The sequence below is a fragment of the Gymnodraco acuticeps genome, unplaced genomic scaffold (genome assembly GCF_902827175.1).
Source record: "Gymnodraco acuticeps unplaced genomic scaffold, fGymAcu1.1, whole genome shotgun sequence".
In the NCBI taxonomy this organism is placed as follows: Eukaryota; Metazoa; Chordata; class Actinopteri; order Perciformes; family Bathydraconidae; genus Gymnodraco; species Gymnodraco acuticeps.
Window position 1 is genome coordinate 4,629 of NW_022991814.1, and position 14,198 is coordinate 18,826.

The 14,198-nt window shown below is 45.5% G+C and overlaps 1 protein-coding gene across 1 annotated transcript; it reads right to left on the bottom strand.

Moving 5' to 3' along the window:
- Window positions 1–209: 209 nt before the first annotated feature.
- On the bottom strand, window positions 210–12,713 carry rnf168 (ring finger protein 168; the record flags this gene model as incomplete). Its single annotated transcript, XM_034199670.1, is given in 4 exon segments — window positions 210–274; window positions 653–842; window positions 11,911–12,052; window positions 12,341–12,713. Coding segments are annotated over 3 exon segments (375 nt in total), but the record flags the coding sequence as incomplete, so codon positions are not given.
- Window positions 12,714–14,198: the final 1,485 nt, after the last annotated feature.

The following is a 14,198-nucleotide window of genomic DNA, read 5'->3' on the forward strand; positions in this document are numbered from 1 at the left end:
GTTCAAGGAGAACAGCAGGATTGAGGCTGTGAACTTTGTGCACATGATTTTAATAAATGCCCACGTCGGGTTATATTTTTGGACGTTCTGCCTCTGCCTCCTTGCTTGGTGTGGGCCGCTCAACGGTCAGTCTCACAGTGTGTGTGTGTGTGTGTGTGTGTGTGTGTGTGTGTGTGTGTGTGTGTGTGTGCTCATCCAGTTAAACTTACTCTGGAGACCTGATCCTCGTACTCCTGCTTCAGCTCTCCAGGCAGACACACTCTGGGAAAAAACACTGAGACCACACACACACACACACACACAAATAAGAAGTACAGCTGTATCCTAACAGTACTACAGTGTGTGTGTGTGTGTCTCTCTCTCTCTCTGTATGTCTGTGTCTGTGTGTGTCTGTGTGTGTGTGTGTCTGTGTGTGTCTCTCTGTCTGTGTGTGTCTGTGCGCGTCTGTGTCTGTGTCTCTGTGTGTGTGTGTCTGTGTCTCTCTCTCTGTGTGTGTCTGTGTGTATCTGTCTGTGTGTGCGTGTGTGTCTGTGTCTCTCTCTCTGTGTGTCTCTGTGTGTGTCTCTGTGTGTGTCTCTGTGTGTGTCTGTCTCTGTATGTGTGTGTGTGTGTGTGTGTGTGTGTGTGTGTGTGTGTGTGTGTGTGTGTGTACCTCCCGGCTCCTCCTCCTCTCCTCTGATTCGTCTCTCACACTGAAGGGGGAAGCTGCTCTGGATCCTGCTCCACAGCTTCTGATCCACCATGGAGTTCTTCCTGCTGTGCAGCCGCGCCCACGAGGAGATTCTCTTCCTGCAGAGAGGACAGCAGAGCGTGGCCTTATCCACGGACTCCAGGAAGCACACCTGAAGACAGAAAGTCCCTTTATTATTATACAGGAAGCACACCTGAAGACAGGAAGTCCCTTTATTATTATACAGGAAGCACACCTGAAGACAGGAAGTCCCTTTATTATTATACAGGAAGCACACCTGAAGACAGGAAGTCCCTTTTTAGTGGTGCACGATAATTATCGGCCCGATAATTATCGGTCCGATATTAGGAATTATGACGTCATCCCGATAACAGTATTAATAGCCCCGATAATATACAATATAGTTTTTGGGTAAAAAAAATGAAAACAATACTGCGGTGTGGGTGGATTGGGATGAGGGGCGCTTGTTTTTCACTCGGCTCCTCCCGTTTTGCCAGTACTGTGGTATTAGTGGTTTAGGAAGAGGGGAGTTTTTCACAAATCCAGCGCTCCCTAACTCATGCCTGGCTGTGACCTAAATGGTGTGCGGCCGTGAAGCCAGGACAGTAAACAAACATGTAGTCGGTGGTATGGGACTATTTCAAAGCTTCAGAGTTAGATAGTTCGCTTGCTATTTGTATTAACAAATGCAGAAGTTCCACGAGGAGGGAAAAAGGCAACGAGCTATAATACTTCCAACCTGATCAGTCACCTGAAACATCGCCATCGCTACGATGGTGTGTTAAAAGCGTACGAAGACGCCTGCGCTGCTAAACTAGCGGCGAATCCAAAGCCAGCTGCAAAGGCACCGGGGCTTTTACCTATCCACGAGGCTTTTGAAAAAGGCAAGAACTTTATTTGGGAAAATAAATATGGTCACTTTGAAGAGTCAAAACTGTTCTTGTTTTGTTCATAGTAGTAATGCTCATGTCATTTGCTCACTACTAGTCTTTTTTTTACCACCAGGTGTGCAAAAACTACAGGTACATTTAATATATACAGGGCCGCCCCTCCCTCCAGGCCAATCACGCAGGCTGCATGGGGCCCCGCCTTGCGCAGGGGGACCCGCCCAGAGGGCCTCAGCTGCTGTGCGCAGTTCTCCGCGCACCCCCGGCTGACACGCGAGAGTGAGCGGTGACAAGGGGAGCACGTCTGTAACCCAACACCGTTGCAATGAATCGACATCTGACCAATCACGGCTTTGATACGGCCACTAGTGCAGGTGAAGAGATGTCGGTGAAAAGACAGTTTCAGTCTGGAGCAAGCAAGAGGGGAAAAAAACAAAACTTGAAGAAACTAGCGTATCACTCGAAGGTGGGTTATTGTATGAGTCAAATGTACAACTTGTGAATGTTGTATAAGTCAAATTGCCAATTGCCATTAAAACATCAGCTGCAATTCAGGACATGAAGAAGGCAGTCTCTGCAGAGCATACAGGCTAATGGAGATGCAGTTATTTCCAGCATTCTTTATTTAACATTAATTCAAGTATGTGATGCCTTTGATCTGTTAATGTACAGGAGGAAGAGTGATACACTGTCTGTCTAGTTGGCTTACATAACAGTTAAAGTTTACAGCCTAAAAAACATGGAGCACTTTTCCCCCTTATATTAATTTTTATGTCAATTTGCACATTTCATGGTGACGCTCAGCCTCTCCCCTTAACTCCTAACAGCCATCATCATGGTGACGCTCAGCCTCTCCCCTTAACTCCTAACAGCCATCATCATGGTGATGCTCAGCCTCTCCCCTTAACTCCTAACAGCCATCATCATGGTGACGCTCAGCCTCTCCCCTTAACTCCTAACAGCCATCATCATGGTGACGCTCAGCCTCTCCCCTTAACTCCTAACAGCCATCATCATGGTGACGCTCAGCCTCTCCCCTTAACTCCTAACAGCCATCATCATGGTGACGCTCAGCCTCTCCCCTTAACTCCTAACAGTCATCATCATGGTGACGCTCAGCCTCTCCCCTTAACTCCTAACAGTCCATCATCATGGTGACGCTCAGCCTCTCCCCTTATAACTCCAACAGCCATCATCATGGTGACGCTCAGCCTCTCCCCTTAACTCCTAACAGCCATCATCATGGTGACGCTCAGCCTCTCCCCTTAACTCCTAAACAGCCATCATCATGGTGACGCCTCAGCCTCTCCCCTTAACTCCTAACAGCCATCATCATGGTGACGCTCAGGCCTCTCTCCCCCTTAACTCCTAACCAGCCATCATCATGGTGACGCTCAGCCTCTCCCCCTTAACTCCTAACAGCCATCATCATGGTGACGCTCAGCCTCTCCCCTTAACTCCTAACAGCCATCATCATGGTGACGCTCAGCCTCTCCCCTTAACTCCTAACAGCCATCATCATGGTGACGCTCAGCCCTCTCCCCTTAACTCCTAACAGTCCATCATCATGGTGACGCTCAGCCTCTCCCCTTAACTCCTAACAGTCCTATCATGGTGACGCTCAGCCTCTCCCTTAAACTCCTAACAGTCCATCATCATGGTGACGCTCAGCCTCTCCCACCCTTAACTGAACCCTAACAGCCATCATCATGGTGACGCTCAGCCTCTCCCCTTAACTCCTAACAGCCATCATCATGGTGACGCTCAGCCTCTCCCCTTAACTCCTAACAGCCATCATCATGGGTGACGCTCAGCCTCTCCCCTTAACTCCTAACAGCCATCATCATGGTGATGCTCAGCCTCTCCCCTTAACTCCTAACAGCCATCATCATGGTGACGCTCAGCCTCTCCCCTTAACTCCTAACAGCCATCATCATGGTGATGCTCAGCCTCTCCCCTTAACTCCTAACAGCCATCATCATGTCAACCACCACACAGAGAAATACTGATAGCAATGTGTGTGTAGTTGTTGATACATTGCTGACAGAGGGAACTACGTTTGAATACAGATTTAAGAAATATCAGTTTTTGAGCATGTCATAAGCATGTTTGTCTTGAATATATTACAACTATATTATAATAAAATAATATAGTATTTATATTATTGAATTGAATATTATTATTAGTAGAAGTTGTTTATTTGCATTAATTATATTTTAATCTTTTTGAGGCTAGTATTTGGCAGGAAATGCAGACTGAACAACATACATGCACATTTACCTCACTGTATAAAAAAGTGTTGATAATAATAATAAACAGGAATTATATTTGCAAAGTAGCCTACTTTGTTTCCAAAAAGTGTTTTTTTCACTCCTGTCGGTTGGGGGGCCTCATCTCACAATGTCGCTTGGGGCCCCAAGTTGGCCAGGGGCGGCCCTGAATATATATATATATTATATTATTATCGGTTATCGGTATCGGTCTTGAGAAGCAGGAAGTTATCGGTATCGGTTTCAAAAAACCAATATTGTGCATCCCTAATTATTATACAGGAAGCACACCTGAAGACAGGAAGTCCCTTTATTATTATACAGGAAGCACACCTGAAGACAGGAAGTCCCTTTATTATTATACAGGAAGCACACCTGAAGACAGGAAGTGCCTTTATTATTATAGAGGAAGCACACCTGAAGACAGGAAGTCCCTTTATTATTATACAGGAAGCACACCTGAAGACAGGAAGTCCCTTTATTATTATACAGGAAGCACACCTGAAGACAGGAAGTCCCTTTATTATTATACAGGAAGCACACCTGAAGACAGGAAGTCCCTTTATTATTATACAGGAAACACACATCAGCTTTTATTGTCATACGTACATAGCTACATTGTAGTTATGTACGTATGACAATAATGGTTTTAGTCCTGAAACTGTCTCTGAGTCTGGTGGTTTTAGTCCTGAAACTGTCCCTGAGTCTGGTGGTTTTAGTCCTGAAACTGTTCCTGAGTCTGGTGGTTTTAGACCTGAAACTGTCCCTGAGTCTGGTGGTTTTAGTCCTGAAACTGTCTCTGAGTCTGGTGGTTTTAGTCCTGAAACTGTCTCTGAGTCTGGTGGTTTTAGACCTGAAGCTGTCTCTGAGTCTGGTGGTTTTAGACCTGAAACTGTCCCCGAGTCTGGTGGTTTTAGTCCTGAAACTGTCCCCGAGTCTGGTGGTTTTAGTCCTGATGTTGTCTCTGAGTCTGGTGGTTTTAATCCTGATGCTGTCTCTGAGTCTGGTGGTTTTAGTCCTGATGCTGTCTCTGAGTCTGGTGGTTTGAGTCCTGATGCTGTCTCTGAGTCTGGTGGTTTTAGACCTGATGCTGTCTCTGAGTCTGGTGGTTTTAGTCCTGATGCCGTCTCTGAGTCTGGTGGTTTTAGTCCTGATGCTGTCTCTGAGTCTGGTGGTTTTAGACCTGATGCTGTCTCTGAGTCTGGTGGTTTTAATCCTGATGCTGTCTCTGAGTCTGGTGGTTTTAGACCTGATGCTGTCTCTGAGTCTGGTGGTTTTAGTCCTGATGCTGTCTCTGAGTCTGGTGGTTTTAGTCCTGATGCTGTCTCTGAGTCTGGTGGTTTTAGTCCTGAAACTGTCTCTGAGTCTGGTGGTTTTAGTCCTGAAACTGTCCCTGAGTCTGGTGGTTTTAGACCTGAAACTGTCTCTGAGTTTGGTGGTTTTAGTCCTGAAACTGTCTCTGAGTCTGGTGGTTTTAGACCTGAAACTGTCCCTGAGTCTGGTGGTTTTAGTCCTGATGCTGTCTCTGAGTCTGGTGGTTTTAGACCTGAAGCTGTCTCCGAGTCTGGTGGTTTTAGACCTGAAACTGTCTCCGAGTCTGGTGGTTTTAGACCTGAAACTGTCCCCGAGTCTGGTGGTTTTAGTCCTGAAACTGTCCCCGAGTCTGGTGGTTTTAGACCTGAAACTGTCCCTGAGTCTGGTGGTTTGAGTCCTGATGCTGTCTCTGAGTCTGGTGGTTTTAGACCTGATGCTGTCTCTGAGTCTGGTGGTTTTAGTCCTGATGCTGTCTCTGAGTCTGGTGGTTTTAGTCCTGATGCTGTCTCTGAGTCTGGTGGTTTTAGACCTGATGCTGTCTCTGAGTCTGGTGGTTTTAATCCTGATGCTGTCTCTGAGTCTGGTGGTTTTAGACCTGATGCTGTCTCTGAGTTTGGTGGTTTTAGTCCTGATGCTGTCTCTGAGTCTGGCTGGTTAGTCCTGATGCTGGTTTTAGACATGAAACTGTCCCTCTGAGTTTGGTTGGGTTTTAGTCTGAAACTGTCTCTGAGTCTGGTGGTTTTTAGACCTGAAACTGTCCCTGAGTCTCTGGTGGTTTTTAGTCCTGATGCTGTCTCTGGAGTCTGAGTGGGTTTTAGACCTGAAGCTGTCTCCGAGTCTGGTTGGTTTGAGACCTGAACTGTCTCCCTCCGAGTCTGGTGGTTTTAGACCTGGAAACATGCCTCCCCGAGTCTGGTGGTTTAGTTAGTCCTGAAACTGTCCCCGAGTCTGGTGGTTTAGAACCTGAAACTGTCCCCTGAGTCTGGTGGTGGTTTTAGACCTGAAACTGTCTCTGGAGTCTGGGGGTTTTAGAACCTGGAAAACTGTCCTCTGGAGTCTGGTGGGTTTAGACCTGAAACTGTCCCCTGAGTCCCTGGTGGTTTTAATGCCTGTATGCTGTCTCTGAGTCTGGTGGTTTTAGACCTGATGCTGTCTCTGAGTCTGGTGGTTTTAGTCCTGATGCTGTCTCTGAGTCTGGTGGTTTTAGACCTGAAACTGTCTCTGAGTCTGGTGGTTTTAGACCTGCAACTGTCTCTGAGTCTGGTGGTTTTAGACCTGAAACTGTCCCCGAGTCTGGTGGTTTTAGTCCTGAAACTGTCTCTGAGTCTGGTGGTTTTAGTCCTGAAACTGTCCCTGAGTCTGGTGGTTTTAGACCTGAAACTGTCTCTGAGTCTGGTGGTTTTAGACCTGAAACTGTCCCTGAGTCTGGTGGTTTTAGTCCTGATGCTGTCTCTGAGTCTGGTGGTTTTAGTCCTGATGCTGTCTCTGAGTCTGGTGGTTTTAGTCCTGATGCTGTCTCTGAGTCTGGTGGTTTTAGACCTGATGCTGTCTGAGTCTGGTGGTTTTAGAGACAGAGAGAGAGAGAGAGGGAGGAAAAGAGAGGATCCGTTTCTCCCGTGTTAGTCTTTAAAGTTAATGTAAACTCTTGAAGAATGTACTTCATCTGCTACAAGTAGTTTCTTTGAATGTAATGATTTTGTTGTTTGTTTGTTGTTGTTTGTTTGTTTTTTGTTGTTTGTTTGTTGAATCATTTATTGAAAAATGAATCTGAACTTTCGATCTGTAACGATTATAAACTGAAGCGATATAAAGATGACTCCCATGAACTGAGTTTTAAACATCCGCTTAGAGTCCGGTGACGACCTGCTGACGGAGACTCTGCTGCAGCTCTTACTACTATTGAAACATGAGCGGGAAGCTTCACATTAGGCCGTGTGTGTGTTACCTTGCAGAAGGTGTGTGTGTGTGTTACCTTGCAGAAGGTGTGTGTGTGTTACCTTGCAGAAGGTGTGTGTGTGTGTGTTACCTTGCAGAAGGTGTGTGTGTGTGTTACCTTGCAGAAGGTGTGTGTGTGTGTTACCTTGCAGAAGGTGTGTTACCTTGCAGAAGGTGTGTTACCTTGCAGAAGGTGTGTGTGTGTGTTACCTTGCAGAAGGTGTGTGTGTGTGTTACCTCGCAGAAGGTGTATGTGTGTGTTACCTTGCAGAAGATGTGTGTGTGTTACCTTGCAGAAGATGTGTGTGTGTGTGTTACCTTGCAGAAGATGTGTGTGTGTTACCTTGCAGAAGGTGTGTGTTACCTTGCAGAAGGTGTGTGTGTGTGTGTGTGTTACCTTGCAGAAGGTGTGTGTGTGTGTGTGTTACCTTGCAGAAGGTGTGTGTGTGTGTGTTACCTTGCAGAAGGGGTGTGTGGTACCTTGCAGAAGGGGTGTGTGTGTGTGTGTGTGGTACCTTGCAGAAGGTGTGTGTGTGGTACCTTGCAGAAGGTGTGTGTGTGGTACCTTGCAGAAGGGGTGTGTGGTACCTTGCAGAAGGGGGGTGTGTGTGTGTGTGTGTGTGTGGTACCTTGCAGAAGGGGTGTGTGTGTGTGTGTGTGTGTGTGTGTGTGTGTGTGTGGTACCTTGCAGAAGGTGTGTGTGTGTGTGTGGTACCTTGCAGAAGGTGTGTGTGTGGTACCTTGCAGATTTTTTACATATTTCATCCTCCTGACAATATGGATGATGGACTCCTACCTCAACTCATCAATGAGACAACATCACTTAGAGAAGGAGAGTAATGAAAGCGGGGATAAAATGAACCACAATGACTTTTACCTTCTCAACGGCTGGGAAAGGAAACACCTCGCTTTTGGAAGTGCAAGCATTCATGCATTATTAACTGCAAACCCGACGCGAAAGTACTTACCCCCGTCAGGCAAACTAGACCGAAGAAGTATGATCGTCTTGGTCTTATTGTTAGCGGGAGACATCCATCTGAATCCGGGCCCGGTGCAGACAAGAAGCCAGTCCTGCAGGCTCGAGCAGCTAGCATCACAATTAGCATCAGAACTAGCATCTCTTCCGCTGCAACAACAACTACGCGACGACAACAGAGACCGTGGAGACCAAGGAATAAACGGAGACTTCGAGATTCCCCCGGGGACGCCTCGGCAGACAGACACGCATGAGGCAGTGACGAGAGGAAGAGAACCGAGATCCGAGGGAACAAATATCCGCCATGTTGTTAGCCACCCTGCTAGCATATCAACGGCTAAAGCTACAACGGAGCCTCCCTCCCCCCACCTCCCCCCACCTCTCCAAACACCACGGCAAGCCGGTTGCTGTAACGGACAAAGACAAATATCTGCAAGCTGACGACATTGTGCATTTAAGCAACAAAAATGGACTACATATGTTTCATCTGAACACTAACAGCCTGAGACACAAACTGGCTGAACTCAGGCAGCTATTCATGAACGGTAAGGCAAGCATATTATGCTTTTCTGAGACCAAATTGGACAATTCCATTACAGATTCAGAGATTGAAATTGAAGATGATCTTGTAGTGAGAAGGGACAGGAACGTGAATGGAGGTGGTGTCTGCATGTACATACATAAAGACACCAATTTCAAAAACCGAACTGACCTGCATCATGAAAATATTGAATCTGTGTGGGTTGAAATTATTTTTGACAATGCTAAATCTGTAATAGAAACAATCTATAGACCACCGGAACAGAGTGACTTTTATGATACATTAGATGGGTGTTTGGCTGATGTGGGGGATGTAGAGACAATTATTATTGGAGACTGGAACACGGATATGCAACGTAAAGACACGTCCGTCTTCAAGTCCTTCAGTAGGATTTGTGATCTGCACGGTTTCAGCCAGCTAATCACCCAACCCACCCGGGTATGTGAAACAACACAAACTACCATTGATATCATTCTGACCTCTGACAGGTCCAGGATCTCCAGTAAAGGGGTTATAGCATGCGGGTTAAGTGATCATTATATGATATTCTGTACCCGCAAAAAGCTAAAACAAATGGCCGGCTGTCACAAAACAGTCATATCTAGAGACCTCAAAAACTACTCTAGCGAGGCCTTTAACCTAGAACTGGAGAGCCTGGACTGGTCAGATGAGCTCAGTGGTACACAAGTTGAAGAAACATGGCTTGGTTTCAAAAACAAATTCTCTGCAATACTCAATGATTTGGCCCCCCTAAGAACAACCAGGGTAACACATCGCGCTGAGCCGTGGATGCACTCCGGCATACTGACCGCCATGAAAACCAGAGACAAAAAATGCTCTGAGTTTCATAAAAGTCAGTCAATGCTTTCCAAAAGCACGAGCAGTGAACTCCAGGCCCACGTGACTGAACTCAAAATTGAAAGAAACAGACTAAAAATGACGTAAGCTCCATGATCAAAACTGCCAAAAAGAATTTCATCAATATCAAAACTGAGGAAAACAAAAATAAACCCCGTGAACTTTGGAAATGACTCAATAACGAGCTTGGCTGCAGTAAAAAACTCAAAACGAGATTTTCTAACTTAAACATAAAGACAGATAACCGGCTCATCACAGACAAACTGGATGTGGCCAAGTACTTGAACATTTTGTTCACAAACATAGCCACAACTCTTGTAAATAAATTACCCTCCCACTCAGGGCTTTTTGGAGTAGATCACATCATGACCTACTACAAAAACCTAGGGGTACGCAAAGATGATTTCAGTCTAGCAAGGGTAACAACAGCAGAGGTACTCATTAAACTGAGCGCCCTCCAACCTAACAAGGCCACTGGCCACGACAATATCCCCTCCAAATTCCTCAGAGACACAGCAAACGCCATCTCACCAGTCATAGCTCACATAATTAACCTCTCCATAAAACAGGGGAAAGTACCCAAAGACTTCAAAATTGCAAGAGTAACCCCCCTGCACAAAAAGGGCAGCAAATTGGACCCAGGCAACTACCGCCCTGTTTCTATATTTACCTCCATCTCGAAAGTCATGGAAAAAATAGTATATGAACAGGTCGAAAAGTACCTCGCGGAAAATAAACTAATCTATGAATTTCAATCTGGCTTTAGAACATCCCACTCCACTGACACATGCCTTCTCTATTTGAGCGACCACATCAAACAAGAGGTGGACGAGGGAAAGTACTGCGGCATGGTGATGCTGGACCTACAAAAGGCTTTCGACACTGTCAATCACCCCATTCTGATTGACAAGCTAAAAGCAATTGGTTTTGATAAACTATCGGTGAGCTGGATGCAATCCTACCTGGAGGGGAGAGCACAGATGGTGGAGGTAAACGGTACTCTGTCCCCCCCCCCCCCCCTCCCAGTGAGCTGTGGTGTTCCACAAGGAAGCATATTAGGTCTGTTACTGTTCCTAATTTATGCAAATGACAAGTCATCAGCATGTGACTGCAACTTGTTCCTGTTCGCGGACGACTCAGCCCTGCTGGTCTCTGACAGGAACAGGTTGCAGGTTGAAAAAACCCTCAGCTCCGAGCTCGGCAGAATCTGCACCTGGCTCGCCGATAATAAATTATCATTACACCTGGGTAAAACAGAGTCCATTCTCTTCGGTTCGAAACATAATCTCAGCAAATCCGACGACTTCTCAGTTGCAGTGGGCGACATTATTGTCACAAGTAAGAAGGAAATTACATACCTAGGATCTATTCTTGAGGCAAACCTCTCCTGTGACAAAATGGCATCCAATGTAATAAAAAAGTCAATCAAAGAACTAGATTCCTATACCGGATCTCCTCTCTGGTAAACAAAAACACCCTGAAGACTCTGGCAGGAGCACTCATTCAAGGGTACTATGACTATGCTTGCACGTCATGGTACCATAGCACCTCCAAGGCGCTAAAAATAAAACTTCAAACATCGCAAAATAAACTGGTCAGACTACTGCTTGACCTTTCATCTAGAACCCACCTCACCTCTGCCCACTTTGACAACCTAGGATGGCTTAGAGTAGACGACAGAGTACAGCTACTTGCAATGGGCCTGGTCTACAAGATCCACTACACCTCTATGGTACCCATGTACATGTCAACATTCTTCCCAAAGGTCAAGGAATACCATGATCATAACACCAGAGGGAGCTCCACAAATCATGTGAAACCCAGATTTGGCACAAAAAAGGGGGAATACACGTTTCGCAATGATGCCACATCAAGGTGGAACGCTCTTCCCACAACTGTAAAGGAAAGTAAAACTATACTTACCTTCAAAACCTCTCTTAAAGAGCACCTTCGGGGGAGAGCATTGCAAAACTGGCCCCGGTAATGGTACAAATCTCAACCTGTCGTTCAATGGACAGCTTCCCCCCCCCCCCCCCATCTATGTATATACTCGCATTTTAGACTCTGTTACTAACTGTATATCTGTAGACTTGGTATGTCTTAAATGTCCGGTTAGGATGTATTAGAACGAAATCTAAAATGAAAATTGTAAATAAGCAATCTGTATGTAAAAAACCACCTGTATGTAAATTGTAAATAAGCCATCTGTATGTCAAATATGTCTTATATGACATGATGAATTGGAAATGGGGGACCCTGATGTAAACAAGACGAAAGTCTTTCTCTGGTCTGCATCCCCTTAACAATTGTATGTTTTGAGCTGTACTGTACTGTACCCAATATACAAGCTGTTAATACACTTTTCAATCAATCAATCAAAGGGGTGTGTGTGTGTGTGTGTGTGTGTGTGTGTGTGTGTGTGTGTGTGTGTGGGGTACCTTGCAGAAGGTGTGTGAGCAGGGCAGGGTCACCGGCTCCATGAAGATCTCCAGACAGACGGGGCAGCGACAGTCGTCCAGAGAGAGAGAGAGACCCTCCAGATCTGACACCAGCGACATCTTCCTCCTCCTCTTCCTCAGTCTGCAGGAGGAACAGGGAGGTTTGTTAGACTCATTGCTAACAGGAAGTTATTCAACCCTGTTCTAACTACTAACCCTTCCCCGTCTATAAACCTGACGTTAGCCAACAGGTATTCTAATCATTGAAATACCAACATGTGGCGACACTTTATCTGGTGATAAAACCAGTGGAGCTAATGTTAGGAGCTAGTTAGCACCTGGTTAGCACCTGGTTAGCTATGTTTGGGACGCAACAACAGGTGAACAGAGACATAAAGAGTAAGGAATGACTCTGTGACATCCCACTCACCTGAGCTCTGCTTGTCGCAGGTGGAGCTGAAGGTATAAAGACACAGGTAACAGTGAGCCCCTGACCGCAGTGTTTGTGTTAGCAGCTAGCAGCTAACTTACTGTGACAACAGTTAACACTCTCTCAGGACTAACCGAGCTCCCCGGAGACTCACCGGACCTGTCCCGTGTCAGACCATCAGACTGTTCATATAAAGACCCTAAAAACGGTCCTATTTAACGGTTTATTTCTAATACTTTACGGTAAACCGAATAAACTCCCCCGCTTGAATCTGTTGCTGACTGAATGCGCATGCGCAGAGTCTGTGCGATGACCGGTGCTAACTTCACGGACCGTCGTAAATTACAGCTGTAATCATAATCCGAGTAATATGAATAATAATATAATTTATTAATTAATTTAGCTGTATAATATTAATCACAATATGACTTATTAATATTAATCACTATATTAATCATAATATAACTCATTGACATTAATCATATTATAACGTAAACGTATTCATATTAATCATAATATAACTTATTCATATACATCGTGAATTATATTAAAGGTGGGGTAGGTACATTTGAGAAACCAGCTCGAGATCGTTAGAATTTGAAAATACACAACCGGTGAAAATCTGCCACTTCCTGAGCCCCTCCTCCAACACACACTAACGCGCACATGACCAATGAGGGCACGAGATAAGATTGTGCCCCGATGGGAGGCTGACAGGCAGGTAGGCCATCCAGTTATTTTAGTCGGGCCGGCTAAAATAATTGGTCGTGCTTTTTACAGTATTACGGCTTCCACAGATGAAATGTTTTAATGGATTTTTTGTCAAAGCACTTCAGATATTCATTGCTATCGGGATGTTCAGAGCATTCCATGGAATATAACAAAAAGTGTATCTCGAGCCGGTTTCTCAAACGTACCTACGGGTAGACTTAAATAGGTCCTCTAAAAATATGTATTACTTTCTTCTCCTCATTATATTATATCTCTTATGATTGAGATGTTAATTATTAAAATAAAAACCTCCAGAGGATTTAATTTAACTCCTTTAGTGATGCTTTCTACCACCTGTTCACCTGTCCACCTGATCACCTGTCCACCTGTCCACCTAATCACCTGTTCACCTGATCACCTAATCACCTGATCACCTGTTCACCTGTCAACCTGATCACCTGTCCACCTGATCACCTAATCACTTGTCCACCTAATCACCTGTCAACCTAATCACCTGTCCACCTAATCACCTGATCACCTGTCCACCTAATCACCTGTCCACCTGATCACCTAATCACTTGTCCACCTAATCACCTGTCCACCTAATCACCTGTCCACCTAATCACCTGATAACCTAATCACCTGTCCACCTAATCACCTGATCACCTGTCCACCTAATCACCTGATCACCTAATCACTTGTCCACCTGATCACCTGTCCACCTAATCACTTGTCCACCTGTCCACCTAATCACCTGATCACCTGTCCACCTGATCACCTAATCACTTGTCCACCTGTCCACCTAATCACCTGTCCACCTGATCACCTGTCCACCTAATCACCTGATCACTTAATCACCTGATCACCTGATCACCTAATCACCTGTTCACCTGTCCACCTGATCACCTAATCACTTGTCCACCTAATCACCTGTCAACCTAATCACCTGTCCACCTAATCACCTGATCACCTGTCCACCTGATCACCTGTCCACCTGATCACCTAATCACTTGTCCACCTAATCACCTGTCAACCTAATCACCTGATCACCTGTCCACCTAATCACCTGATCACCTGTCCACCTGATCACCTAATCACCTGTCCACCTAATCACCTGATCACCTGTCCACCTGATCACCTGTCCACC